At 37.1% G+C, this 13746-nt stretch overlaps 2 protein-coding genes across 5 annotated transcripts; one reads left to right on the top strand and one right to left on the bottom strand.

Moving 5' to 3' along the window:
• LOC109229466 (mannose-1-phosphate guanylyltransferase 1-like) lies at positions 2283-6223 on the top strand. Of its 4 annotated transcripts, none has more exons than XM_019394911.1 (5): positions 2283-2408; positions 3961-4091; positions 4820-4882; positions 4973-5212; positions 5290-6223. In XM_019394911.1, exons 2-5 carry the CDS (start codon positions 3981-3983, stop codon positions 5959-5961), a joined length of 1086 nt encoding a protein of 361 aa, XP_019250456.1. In that variant the 5' UTR covers positions 2283-2408; positions 3961-3980; the 3' UTR covers positions 5962-6223. The 4 variants fall into 4 exon arrangements, with proteins under 4 accessions (XP_019250456.1, XP_019250455.1, XP_019250454.1 ...); XM_019394910.1 differs by having other exon boundaries at positions 2284-2408; positions 3935-4091; XM_019394909.1 differs by lacking the exon at positions 2283-2408 and adding an exon at positions 2468-3014 and having other exon boundaries at positions 3935-4091.
• LOC109229464 (CASP-like protein 5B2) lies at positions 7279-11020 on the bottom strand. The gene is made up of 3 exons (XM_019394908.1): positions 10619-11020; positions 8914-9046; positions 7279-7835 (listed from the first exon to the last, which is right to left on the bottom strand). The coding sequence occupies exons 1-3, from the start codon at positions 10747-10749 to the stop codon at positions 7635-7637; spliced, it is 465 nt and encodes a 154-aa protein (XP_019250453.1). The 5' UTR covers positions 10750-11020; the 3' UTR covers positions 7279-7634.

The raw sequence follows: 13746 nt of genomic DNA, 5'->3' as shown, positions 1-13746 counted from the left end.
CTTCTTTTCATTTGGCGAAGGCCCTTAGCCTTAAAGTGTGTTATTTTGAACTTATCGAATTTGCAGCCCGTCGTCGTTCGGTCTAGGTCGAACTCTTCTTTTCATTTGGCGAAGGCCCTTAGCCTTAAAGTGTGTTATTTTGAACTTATCGAATTTGCAGCCCGTCGTCGTTCGGTCTAGGTCGAACTCTTCTTTTCATTTGGCGAAGGCCCTTAGCCTTAAAGGGTGTTATTTCGAACTTATCGAAATAGCAGTGCGTTGTAGTTCGATATAGGTCGAACTTTTCTTTTCATTCGGCGAAGGCCCTTAGCCTTAAAGGGTATTATTTCCAACTTATCAAAATTGCAGCGCGTCTTCCTTCGATCTAGGTCGAACTCTTCTTTTCATATGGTGAAGGACCTTAGCCTTAAAGGGTGTTATTTCGAACTTATCGAAATAGCAGCCCCTCGTCATTCGATCTAGGTCGAACTCTTCTTTTCATTTGGCAAAGGCCCTTAGCCTTAAAGGGTGTTATTTTGAACTTATCGAAATAGCAGCCCGTCATCGTTCGATCTAGGTCGAACTCTTCTTTTCATTTGGAGAAGGCCCTTAGCCTTATAGGGTGTTATTTCGAACTTATCGAAATTGCAGCCCGTCGTCCTTCGAACTAGGTCGAACTCTTCTTTTCATTTGGCGAAGGCCCTTAGCCTTAATGGGTGTTATTTCGAACTTACCGAAATAGCAGCCCGTTGTAGTTCGATCTAGGTCGTACTCTTCTTTTCATTTTGCGAAGGCCCTTAGCCTTAAAGGGTGTTATTTCGAACTTATCGAAATTGCATCCCGTCGTTGTTCGATCTAGGTCGAACTCTTCTTTTCATTTGGCAAAGTCCCTTAGCCTTAAAGGGTGTTATTTCGAACTTATCGAAATAGCAGCCCGTCGTCGTTCGTTCTAGATCGAACTCTTCTTTTTTTTTTGGCGAAGGCCCTAAGCCTTAAAGGGTGTTATTTCGAACTTATCGAAATAGCAGCCCATCGTCGTTCGATCTAAGTCGAACTCTTCTTTTCATTTGGCGAAGGCCCTTAGCCTTAAAAGGTGTTATTTCGAACTTATCGAAATTGCAGCCCGTCGTCGTTCGATCTAGGTCGAACTATTCTTTTCCTTTGGCGAAGGCCCTTATTCTTGAAGGGTGTTATTTCGAACTTATTTAAATTGCAGCCAGTCGTCGTTCGATCTAGGTCGAATTGTTCTTTTCATTTGGCGAAGGCCCTTTGCCTTAAAGGGTATTATTTCGAACTTATCGAATAGCAGCCCTTTGTCGTTCGATCTAGGTCGAACTCTTGTTTTCATTTGGTGAAGGCCCTTAGCCTTAAAGGGTGTTATGTCGAACTTATCGAAATAGCAGCCCGTCGCAGTTGGATCTAGGTTGAACTGTTCTTTTCATTNACCCCCATCCCCAAACCCAAACCACAAAAGAAAAACCCAAAACAAAAAGGGCCAAAATATACCCATGTACCATTAGAAAAGGTTTCTATATATCACTCGTTATACTTTGGGTTCAAATACACTTTTGTCGTAATACTATTGGTTCAAATATAACCAACTTCCATTAAGTATATCTAAGGAGGACATCCAATCATATGTGGCATTGACATTTGATAAGGTGAAGCCATCATGAACAATATTAAATTTTTAGTTAGTGAACTCAGATCAAATCGAAGTATCTGAACCGTATAAGACTGTATGTTGCCTATCTGCAGATGCTCTGAGCACCTGGGTCTACAAAAAAATTAGTTTATTGGTCACCCATAATATCACGCACACTAGTAGAACATAAAGAGATTATTTAGTTTCTCAAGAAAGAGAACTTCACCTGAAATACAAGAAGCTTCGCATTGTATTGAATCCAATGCGACGATGAATGGAGAAACAAACATATATAAAAGACTAAACTTTGAAATATAATATTGCTCATGGTGACAGTAATAGTAGCAATGATGGTGAAGGGGAAGGAAATTTTAGTGGTGAAAAAAAATAAAAGGGAAGGGTAAAACGGATTAGGGGCACTGAAGTGACATGTCACATGACATCCACCTCGTCAAATGTCAGTATCAATTGGATGTCTGCCTTGGACAAACCTAAAGAAAGAGAGGTATATTTGAACCAATCGTATAACCACAAGGATATACTTGAACATAACGTATAACAAGGGTACATTTAAATCTTTTTTCACAATACAAGGGTTTAAAGGGGAGAATAAAATAATTATTTAAACAAATACTTAAAAGAAATACATATGCTAATCAAGTACAAGGCCGAAAGATGCTGTGATTCCGCAATAAAAGCACAAAAATAGTAAAAAAGAAAAAAAGAAATCATCTCTGTCACCTTCTTCGATCAACCGGTTGTCTCCTCCGTGGCCATCCCGAGTGTAAGTAACTGTTTCATCTATCTGGGGTTTATGCTTTCTTTAGTGGGGTTTCTCTCTTTTCTAATTTTTCCTTTTAGTTTTTCTCATTGCCCAGATGATTAATAGTTGCTTTTAGCCCTTGTTTATGCCCGAATATTTCCTTTAATTTGAGATAAAACAACTATTTCAGCCTTATTGTTTTGCTAATTGCTTTCATTCTTTGCTTCCTACTAGCTATAACATTCTCAGCTTCTATTGTTGTTATTTCATATTCCTAAAAGATGCATCTGCTGAAACTTTTGGTTGTTCATGCAGCTAGAGACCAAAATCTTGTACCTCAAATTAAACAGTTAATCTCTTGGAAACATGACACAACAAATTATCTTTGGTGTCGATCAATCAACTATGCCTCAATCCCATTTTAGTAGGGGTCGGCTTTATGAATCTTCACTACTCATTCAATATTTGAATGTCTTATCTTAGTTAAAATATTTTACAACCCCCTCCTTTATCTAGCTTCGGGCCAATCGCCACCCTAATTCTAGGAAAAATGGTTGATAGTCACATGATTGAGCATCTAACCAGAGGCGGATCTAGAATATACGCTCTATGGGTTCAGCCTTTAAGGTTTTTAGCATTGAACCCAATGTATTTTTAATTATGTTCATATCTCTTATTTGTTGCAATTTTAGTGGGTTTTTTATAAATTTATGCTCCGCGTCGAAAATCTGGGTTTTGATGAACCCGGTATCAATACACTACATCTGCCTCTGCGTCTAACTTAGGTTGTAAAGGAGGCTTCCATCAATGGGAAGCGAAATAGAGGAGAAACAAAGAGGCACTAGAGCTATGTGCTAGGGATAAAGTGACAAAAAACTGCATAGTGATGGATAACGTTTGGAGCTTTATCTATGTGTAGTAGATATCTTACTGCACATGGAGAGCAGGTCTACCAGCTTAGCTTTAGTCTTCTCGTGTGAAACAACAATCTAATCAGATCTATGAAAACGATCATCAATGCACAATCATACTCTAGGTGAATTAGTGACATTAGTTATATAGGACTAGACACATGTTGCAAACCTTTCTTAGTTTGGCCAACCTATGTTAGAAATACACTTCATTTTTGTCAGATGTATCGATGAGAATACACTTATTTTTTTATGAGTATCCATGACAACGTATATGACATGGTCAATGAAGTGGGATTGGAGGCCAAAGTTTGAACCGCAGTAGAGGCAAAAATTACTTGGTACTTATGCTGGTAGGAGCATTGGGAGGTAGCAGGTACTCGGTGGAATAGTCGGGTGCATCATAGCTGGCGCGAACACTACTGTATCTAGGTAGATAAAAATTGAGTATAGCTGGATAGGGTACATACCCATTCCAAATTTCATACAGGAGATAATCTTTTCATTGCTTTTAATTGAATTGAATGTCCTCATAATGTGGATAATTTTTTTAATCAGACATCTCCTTAGTCCTTTTAGTACTACTCATCATGATACAACTGATTTTTTCTGGATATTTGGTTTTTTGTGATGCAGGCAACCTTTTGTTTTTTCTGATGCAGGCAGCCTTTTGGTTTTCATTATGAAGGCACTCATCCTCGTAGGGGGTTTTGGAACAAGGCTGAGGCCGCTGACCCTCAACGTGCCAAAGCCCCTAGTTGACTTTGCTAACAAGCCCATGATAGTACATCAGGTTTCGTGTTATCACCACACTCCCTTCTGTTTATGATGGATCATGAGTTCCTGATTCCTCTATTATTTTGTTGTTCTTTCGTTCTTTTGATCTTTAGCCTCATCTACCATCCTTTGGACTAAAACACACCCTTTTTTCTATTAAACTCGAATGTTATCTTACCATTGGTATTAGTAGTATGTTGAATCAAAACCATTCAGTTAGTTTCTCGCTTCTTCTATTCTCCTGATGGCAAGGCTGAGGCCGCAGACCCTCAACGTGCCAAAGCCCCTAGTTGACTTTGCTAACAAGCCCGTGATACTACATCAGGTTTCGTGTTATCACCACACTCCCTTTTGTTTATGATGGATCATAATAAGTTCCTGATTCCTCTATTATTTTGTTGTTCTTTGGTACTTTTGATCTTTAGCCTCATCCACCATCCTTTGGACTAAAACACACCTTGTTTTTCTATTAAACTCGAATGTTATCTTACCATTGGTATTAGTAGCATGTTGAATCAAAACCATTCAGTTAGTTTCTCGCTTCTTCTATTCTCCTGATGGCATACATTGTTTGATAGCTAGTTGAGTATGTATGTTGCCATGATATACAAATATAACGGACATACCTCTCCTGCTTGGGACTGAGGCGTAGTTGTAGTTGTTGTTGTTGGTACTAAAGCACTACATAAGTTTCTAATGGAAGCTTTATTATGCCTGAGTTGTTGTAAATCTAATTTTAAGCAGATTGAAGCACTAAAAGCCATTGGAGTGACTGAAGTAGTTTTGGCAATTAGCTACCAGCCGAAGGTAAAGCTAAACCCCATAGTTACCAGAAAATTTAGTTCTTATAAAACTATTCAATGTTATAAGGAAAATGTCTTATCCTTTTCATTTTAGACAATGGAAAACTTCTTGAAAGAGTTCGAGAAAAAGTTAGATATCAAGATCACTTGCTCGGAAGAGACAGAGCCTTTGGGCACAGCAGGGCCACTGGCTTTAGCTCGTCATATATTGAGAGATGACTCTGATGAGCCCTTTTTCGTCCTCAATAGTGATGTTATATGTGACTACCCGTTGAAAGAAATGATTGAGTTTCACAAATCCCATGGTGGGCAAGCTTCCATTATGGTTACGAAGGTTAGAAACTCCTTGTATCTTTTACTTTTCTATATGCATTAAAAGGAAATAATTTTGTAATGCATTTTCTCTGTTAGGTTGATGAACCATCAAAATATGGTGTGGTCGTCATGGAAGAAGGGACTGGGAGAGTCGAAACGTTTGTAGAAAAACCAAAAATATTCGTGGGTAACAAGATCAACGCTGGAATTTACTTGTTGAACCCTTCTGTTTTGGATCGGATTGAGTTGAGGCCCACCTCAATCGAGAAGGAGGTCTTCCCCAGCATTGCAGCAGAGAAGAAGCTCCACGCCATGGTTCTACCCGGGTTTTGGATGGACATTGGTCAGCCAAAGGATTACATTACAGGCTTGAGACTGTACCTGGATTCCTTGAGGAAAAGGTCCTCACCTGATTTGGGTGTTGGGCCACATATTCTTGGAAACGTGTTAATAGACGAGAGTGCTGTAATAGGAGATGGATGTCTTATTGGCCCAGATGTGGCGATTGGTCCCGGATGTGTTATTGAATCTGGAGTTAGGCTTTCATGTTGTACTATAATGCGTGGTGTACGAATTAAAAAGCATGCCTGCATCTCATTTAGCATTGTTGGATGGCACTCAACTGTTGGGCGATGGGCTCGAGTAGAGAACATGACAATCTTAGGAGAAGATGTTCATGTTGGCGATGAAGTCTACAGCAGTGGAGGTGTTGTTCTACCGCACAAAGAGATAAAATCCAGCATTCTGAAGCCAGAGATTGTCATGTGAACAAAAATTGATTGTATGATGTGGTACTTTCTGGAAACTAAAGTGAAGAACACTGTTCTGTTCAAGGTTTTTCCATTTGTTTTTTTTTTGATAAGGTGAAGATTTTATTAAAAACAGTATCAAGCTGATACTGTAAAAATACAAGGATATTGCTGGCTTAAAAGCATTAAAATCCTAAGCGGTCTAGCATGCCCAGCATATCATGAAAATTCATAACAACATTTCCATCTTTCCAATAGTACAAATAATGTAAACAACTGTATTTCACATATTGCAGCTGCTCCTTCTTGCCTTCAAAACACCTATTATTTCTTTCTTTCTATATTGTCCAAGCTATGCTAAGAGGAATATCTCTCCAAATCTTCTTTAAGGATGCTTCTGGACATGCAGGTTCCCAACACTCTAATATATTCCTGAATTTCTTAGGACTTGCCCAAAGGATGCCAAAGTTAGCCGTGAACATGGACCACACCTGCCAAGTAAATTCACAATGCAAAAAAAGATGGTCCACGGATTCACAAGATTTCTCACACAAGTAACACCTGCTGCACATTATCCAACCCCTTCTCATCAAATTTTCCTGAGTCAGACATGCTTCATGTGCTACTAGCCAACCAAAACATGCCACTTTTGATGGGACTGTAGTCTTCCAAATCATCTTCCAAGGCCACTTTTGTGCTTGCACCGGCTGGGTAGCATTTAGTATTTTGTAGAATGAACTTACAGTTAAAAAATCTTTTTTACTAGCTTTCCAGAGTAGGCTGTCTTCTTTTTCTGGCGATAACACCACTGATTGCATCTTCTTTTTCCATTTGTCAATGCTATTGACTGCGTGTTAGAACTCTATAGAGATGATTCAGTTCTATGTTATGTATCCTTTCTTTTCATGGATTGTAATATGGAAGTACATGCCATTGAGGAAAAGATAGCTGCATTATTACTACTACTGCGAGTAGTTTACAAAATATGCTGCCTATTGCCCAATTTATGTTCTTGCTAGATGACACAGAATGTAGGTTACAGGTTCGAGCTGTGAAAACAACCTTTTGCAGAAATGCAGGATAAAGCTACGTATGATAGACCCTTGTGGTTCGACCTTTCCCCGGACCCCGCGCATAGCGGGAGCTTAGTGCACTGGGCTGCCCTTATTAGAACAAGTGCTTCATTCTCTGTTTAGAAAGTTAAACTGCATTGCACTCATTAAGTGGAATACCAATCGATATAAGTGGATAGTACTGTTTGTTATGATCAATTAATGAGCACAAATCAATGAGTTTATAAATGCAAAGCTAACCTTAACGTTATGCGAGCAAAAAGTGAACATATAAAAGAAAGAAATGTGCTTTTCCACAGTGTCCAATGGCATTCAACTTCTGATTTTCAAATGTCCAGGTCATGTATGGCTAAACTGAAACTATCAAGACTCCCACCAGACCTGAATACAATTGAATTGCAGTAAGTAAAAACTACAATTCAGACGTTATAATTTACACTCGAACGAGTTCAACTGTTTAAGTGGCAGGTTTTCCAAGCAATCAACCAGTTCAGAAGAATTTCCAGTACGACCGATAAGGAAGATACAGTGACAAGATTGTGAAACTAGATTTACAAGAGACCGGTCCTTGAAGGTCGTGACTGGAATAATCTTGTGAGGGCAACCAATGCTTAAAATGTTAAACTGTGGCCAGGATCCAAAACATCACATGGGAAGAAATGGCTATAAGAAACCAGGTTATGAATGCCAAGACAACAGAGAGCTCGAATCTGCCACATGGAAGATGCGATGAACTGCTGCAGAAGTTTAAATCCTTTGAATACAAAACAGCAATCCCTGCTGACGAGCATGCAGCTGCAAGTGATAGGGTTGCTGTCACCTGTAATTGAGTTAAGTCAGTTAGCACAAATATAGTTCACATAATGTCAAACAAATTATATGGTAATTTACCCGCATGTCAATCAAGCAAAAGTAGAATCTCCTGACAGGGGTTCCAGAATCGTCGCCATAATATTGTATAAGATATTACTCTTCTAGCAGAGCTTTTAATCAATGTTTAGGAAAAGAAAAGGTTGAGAGGAACAAGATTATGGTAAAGAGCAAAGAAAAAGGAAGGATTTCTTTGAAAGACAAGGTCAAGCTAACATTATCAAATCATGTAAATAGGACATCTCATCCAGGTAAAAAAAATGTCATGTTAAGTGAAACGCGAGCGTCCAGTATAAAGCGCACATCAGAAGACAGAGGCAATGCTAGTGGTGGAGCTACATGTAATGAAAGGGGTTCAACTGAATCCTATTTGTCACAAAATAATGCTGGGCAAACAAGACAAAGATGATTCTTTTTGTACACATATATTGGTTAATTCCGTTAACATAAGGAAAGCTTTTAGTGTAGTGGCAAAGGTGGTTCAAGAACTGATTTTAGGTCATAGAAGATCACAGATTCAAAATCTAAAGTGTGGCATTCTTTTAATTTTTTTTTTATTCCCTTGCGGAATTCCTAGATCCATCCCTGGGTAATATTGTTGACACTTCAGGTCAATATGTGATAATTACAATTGCATGACAAGAATCCATGCGTAATGCTTGTAGTTCTAAAAGTGCAAGCATAATAAATTGTTTTCAGTGTCCAAAAGCACCTAATCTGAATTTGGACTGAAATATCAGCTTAGACATACAAGAGACCAACGAAACAGCAGTCTCGAGCACGTATTATGAGAACCAAGCATAAGGGCACAGAACATCGAGCACCTTGTTATTGATGCCAAGGGAGGTCAAATCATTTAGCAACTTAGTAAAAGTTGTGATGAGGGCGGAAATAAATATTCAGTTTTCAGGGACAAAATAAAATCAGGGGGATTATGTGCAAGGAAAGCTTCTTATATATGTCACAGCTAGACACATTAAACAGAGTACATAAGAAAGGAAGAAAAAAGCAAACTGAGAAGTACATACCCAGTCTCCAACAACAAAAAGGCTCACTAAGACTGGATTATGAAGATCCTGTTTTATCCTCAAAGCATACACATCAAGACACGCAAGTCCAAAACTCCACAATACTTGAAGCCCCATTGATGCAATCAAATAGCTGCAGAAAACCAAATATTCTATAAGATTTGAATGATAAAGGACAAAAGAAAGGTACACATACAAAATGAGCATAGTGATCTCCTATAATAGGAGGTCCGTTTCCGATGCAAGGATTGCCAATTCTGAAACTTGGACAAATAAATAGTGAACAGATATTGGGAATGTTGTAAAACTTGGTAAATTTGCAACAAATGGTTATTGGAACACTGCTTTACATGTACTAAATAATCAATACACAAAGGTCAGTTTGGAGGTTGATATTTGGACTTAACAGAGGATTTCAAATGTCCAAAGGTTGAAAATTTCAAATGACATTAACCCTTTAACATGAATCCAGGATAAAGGCCAAAATCAACTGTCCTTTGAGTCAGTATTCGGAACCCAAAGTTTTTACGCTTTATCCTAAGAGGTGCAAAGAATTTACGTGTATAATTTAAAACAGGTAGGATTAAGTCCCTCCATCCAAATGGGCCCAAAAATAATTCAAAAGTATATGTGCCCAAAGTTCCATTAATTTACTCGACAGCCAAATAATAAGTGACATGCATCGGCACAAAAGAGACATGGATTTTTTCAGAACAATCCATGAAAAGTAACAACAACAACAATCCCAGTGAAATCTCACAAGTGGGGTATGGGGAAGGTAGTGCGTACGCACACCTTACTCTCTCCTTGTAAAGGTAGAAACATTGTTTCCGATAGACCCTCGGCTCATGAAAAGCATAGTCACAGCATTGTTGTAAACAAGTGCATAATAGAAATAAACAGAATGACGGTGTCGGAGCCCCTGCTTGTCAAGTATCTTCAAGCAAGCAGAACTTCTTAAGACACATTGATGGTCAAGTAAGGGTAATCAAGAACTAGGAAGCAATAATTGGGACCATTGTTAGGTGTTTATATCATATGTGAAGGCCCTTAATCTAGTAATGCTCTTGCAAGATAATTTCTCATCTTTACTGGCCCATTTTTTCCTTAAACAAGGACATTTTCGTAACGACGGAGCATGTTTTCGGACTGTAAACTTATCAAAGTTAATCGTACCTCTTTTAAATCATATTGTCAGATAGATCACAACTCATAAATTAGATGCAAGCCATAAAAGATGCATAACAAGCTTAAAGTTAGTGGCTAGCACCAATGTTAAAGGATTTAATGGTTCTAGCTTGTTCTGTTTCCGAAAGGAGAGCCTTGGAGAAACGGTAAAGTTGTCTCTGTGTGACCTATACGTCACAGAGTTCGAGCCGTGGAAGCAGCCACTAATGTTTGCATTAGCCATTAGGTTAGGCTGTCTACATCACACCCCTTGGGGTGCGACCGGGCTGCCGTAGCTTGTTCTGTTTCCGAATCTGTTCTCAGCTCTCTTTTGAGAATAAATGGACATTCCACACAACTTCATAAAAGTTGTAACTACTACAATAATTTGACCTCTAACGTAATTAGAAGAAAAAAAAAGATAGATAAGATGCAGCAATACAACATACAAATGAACATTAGAAGCATTGATTCATCAACAAATTTGCTGGAAAAGAATTGAAGAAGAAATCTAAAAAAAAGAGAGAGAAATGCATACCAAAAAGCAGTGTAATTAGAGAACCCAGAAGCAGAAACCATGAACACAATTGACCCAACTGCAAACAAACATTGGCCAAGTCTCAAAAACAATCCACTCACACTTCCTGGACTACCCACCAGCTCTTTCATCCTCTAAAAAAATTTGCAAATTTGACACCTTTTATGCTCCAAAAAAGGGCCCTTTTTTCCCCCAAAAAAACTAAAAGGGCCCTTTCAAGATCCTTAGATTCCTGTAGTATTTCCCATCTCAGTGACCAAATTGATAGATTTTGATCTTTGCATCTATGTTAGATTTGACAAGAAGAAGATGAGAAACCAAATCATCCAAACTGTAAATCCAAGTTAACCGTTGAGCTGAATAATAAGGCAATTAAAAAAGTACACTTCATGCTGTGTTTTCCCCCCTTTTTACTCCCTATTTTTTATTCTCTCTAGTAATATTAAAGAGTATTAAAATATAAGTCCTCATATTTGGATGGTATCATATCGTATTGTATTGTATTGTACTGTATCGTTTGATGAATACAATATTTGGATGGATTGTGTCGTTTTGGCGTCGTTTCATGGTATCACACACCTGTGATATGATGAATAAACTTGCAATATTATAAAGAAAAATTATGATACGGTATATAAAAAGGTAGGGTAAATGATAAAATAAAATTATTTAATAATAATGAAGGGTGAAATTGAGAGAAAAACACAAGGAAACGACGCGACAACACCAAATCGGTCGTTACATAAAGTGGCACATTTCATCGTTACGTAACAACGGATTTAACGATACGATACAATAAAAGTAACAATCAAAACAAACATTGTATTTAAGGTAACGATACGATACGATACGATATGATAGGTAACAACTATCCAAACAAGCTGTAACCAGCCAAGCCCCTCTTTTTAGGGCGTGTTTGTTATATTTTCTTAGAAAATAAGTGGTGTTCTTACTTATTTTCTAGTATTTGATCAAGTAGCAGCAGATATTTTTGAAAAATATATAATTTAGACAAACAACGAAATGGGCAAGGGCGAGGAGAGTAGTAAGTCGGGGTCTAAGGGCCAGAGTGGCGGTTGTGATATTAGGGGGTGCCGGGCAAGGGCGGATCTATATGGGAGGGGATGGGTTCATGTGAACCCATGCTCCCCTCCCTATACTATGTATAACACTTGTATTTTTTTATTTTTAATTCTTAAATAGGTATGCGTGAACTCATACTCAAGTGACCGCTTTGGCTTAACGATAAAGGAGTGCACCTTCGCCTTCAAGGTCAGGCCCAGGGGCGGCTCAATGATGTTTGTGGCCTAAAGCAAACTTTATTAAGATGCTTTAAGAAGCCTAAAGCAAATTTACATTTATTTATTTGTAATTTTTTTTTTAACTTTTTGACATACAGAATTCTTCATTTTCTTTGATTCATTACCATCTAACTCAATAAGATCGACTTGTTCATTTTAAAAACACTTTTCTATACTTTTTTATTAAACTTTAACTATTGTTTGAAAGAAATTTATCAGCAATACTTTTTGAGGTTGTATTAAAAAGTTATTCATATTTTGTTGTTGGCATGTTTAAGTTCTGTTTTTAAAAAAAAAAAAGTTAGAACGACTAAATCTGATTCTGAAAGTTGATAACTTGATGATTGATTTCAAAATAAACTAATCCATGAGAGAGTTTCACTTCTTCAATTTGCTTATTTAAATGCTTGAAAACATGAGAAAGAATATGAAAATAAAGGTGCAATTCGAATTAGAGTAAGACATGCTTTCTTATTTAGCTTCACTTATTCATCTACTTTAGAGTAGTCCGTTAATTAATTATCTCGCACTATTTAAAGCTAACACTTAATAAATTTGTATCCCGACAACTACGTGAATAATGCTAAATATATTGAAACATTCTAAAACTAGATGTTGATTAAAACAGAAGGAGTATTTTGTTTATTAGTTTTATATATATATATATATATATATATATATATATATATATATATATATATATATTTCTTAATTTATTTACTTCTATGTACACTACAAAAAATACTGTAATTAGCTACGAACGTCGTCGCTAATCTGTCGCTAAAACTCTCGTAGCTAACATAATTTCTTGATAATCCCTTGCTAATCCGTCGCTAAATGAGATTAGCAACGAATTTTTCTATTTGGCTACAGAATTTGTCCGTCGCTAAAACCTAATTTTTTAGCGGTGGTAGTTTTACTTTCTTTGGTGAAAATGATGGCTCCACGGTAGAATTTGTGGTAACGGGAAGCTTTGTACTTATTTTGATGGCAGTCATGGGAGACAATCCTGTGTGGGATTTGCTTTTAATGTTTGTTGTTCACTTTTAATTGTTGTTTGTGTCTTGTTGGATCTGTCACTATAATGGAATCTTAGGAAGGTTGGATCTGGTCTTGCCACGTAGACGTAGGCGTGAGTGTTATTGACGTCGGTGGTGTTTGTTAATTATGTGCTTTGCCATTGACAAATAAAAATTTTCTAACAGATGTATGGTAGCAAATTACTCAACATATTCAAGAGAATTTAGTAGCACGTGCATGAAATTGATGGATAGTGTGATTCATAATTTCTGAATTCGAACTTGAAAAATGAGTATTTAAAGTTGAGGTGGAAATATGTTTGTGTAATAGTTTTTGAATATAAATCTATTTGGAAACAAAAATTGTGATAATTGTGTATTGTGAATGAAAATCCGTATTGCACTAAAAAAAACACTTTCAAACTAATGTTTAATTTTTCTTTTGAAATTTAAATAGTGCAGTTTAATGTTACAAATACTCAATGATCAAACAGCACTACACATACTGAATTTCAGTATTTTCAATTACTAAAATAGTGAAACATGGCCAAACTGCTAATGATAGACTTGTATCCTTATCTCTGCTGCCTAATATTTATTTACATATAATTCTTCTAACCTTGGTACGTAACTTCATATTACTCTTATTCTCTAGATGATAGCAACCTTATATTCGACATTGATGTGCAAATTATTCAAAAAGAAAAAAATATTAGTTTAACAGGACCAGTAGTTTTAATTGCAATGATGAGTCTTGAATAAGAAAATGTACATCTCTCATCTCCACCCAAAAGAGGGGAGGGGGGGG

Source organism: Nicotiana attenuata, chromosome 7 (assembly GCF_001879085.1).
Source record: "Nicotiana attenuata strain UT chromosome 7, NIATTr2, whole genome shotgun sequence".
Lineage (NCBI taxonomy): Eukaryota > Viridiplantae > Streptophyta > Magnoliopsida > Solanales > Solanaceae > Nicotiana > Nicotiana attenuata.
This window is presented reverse-complemented; position numbering and strand designations above follow the sequence as displayed.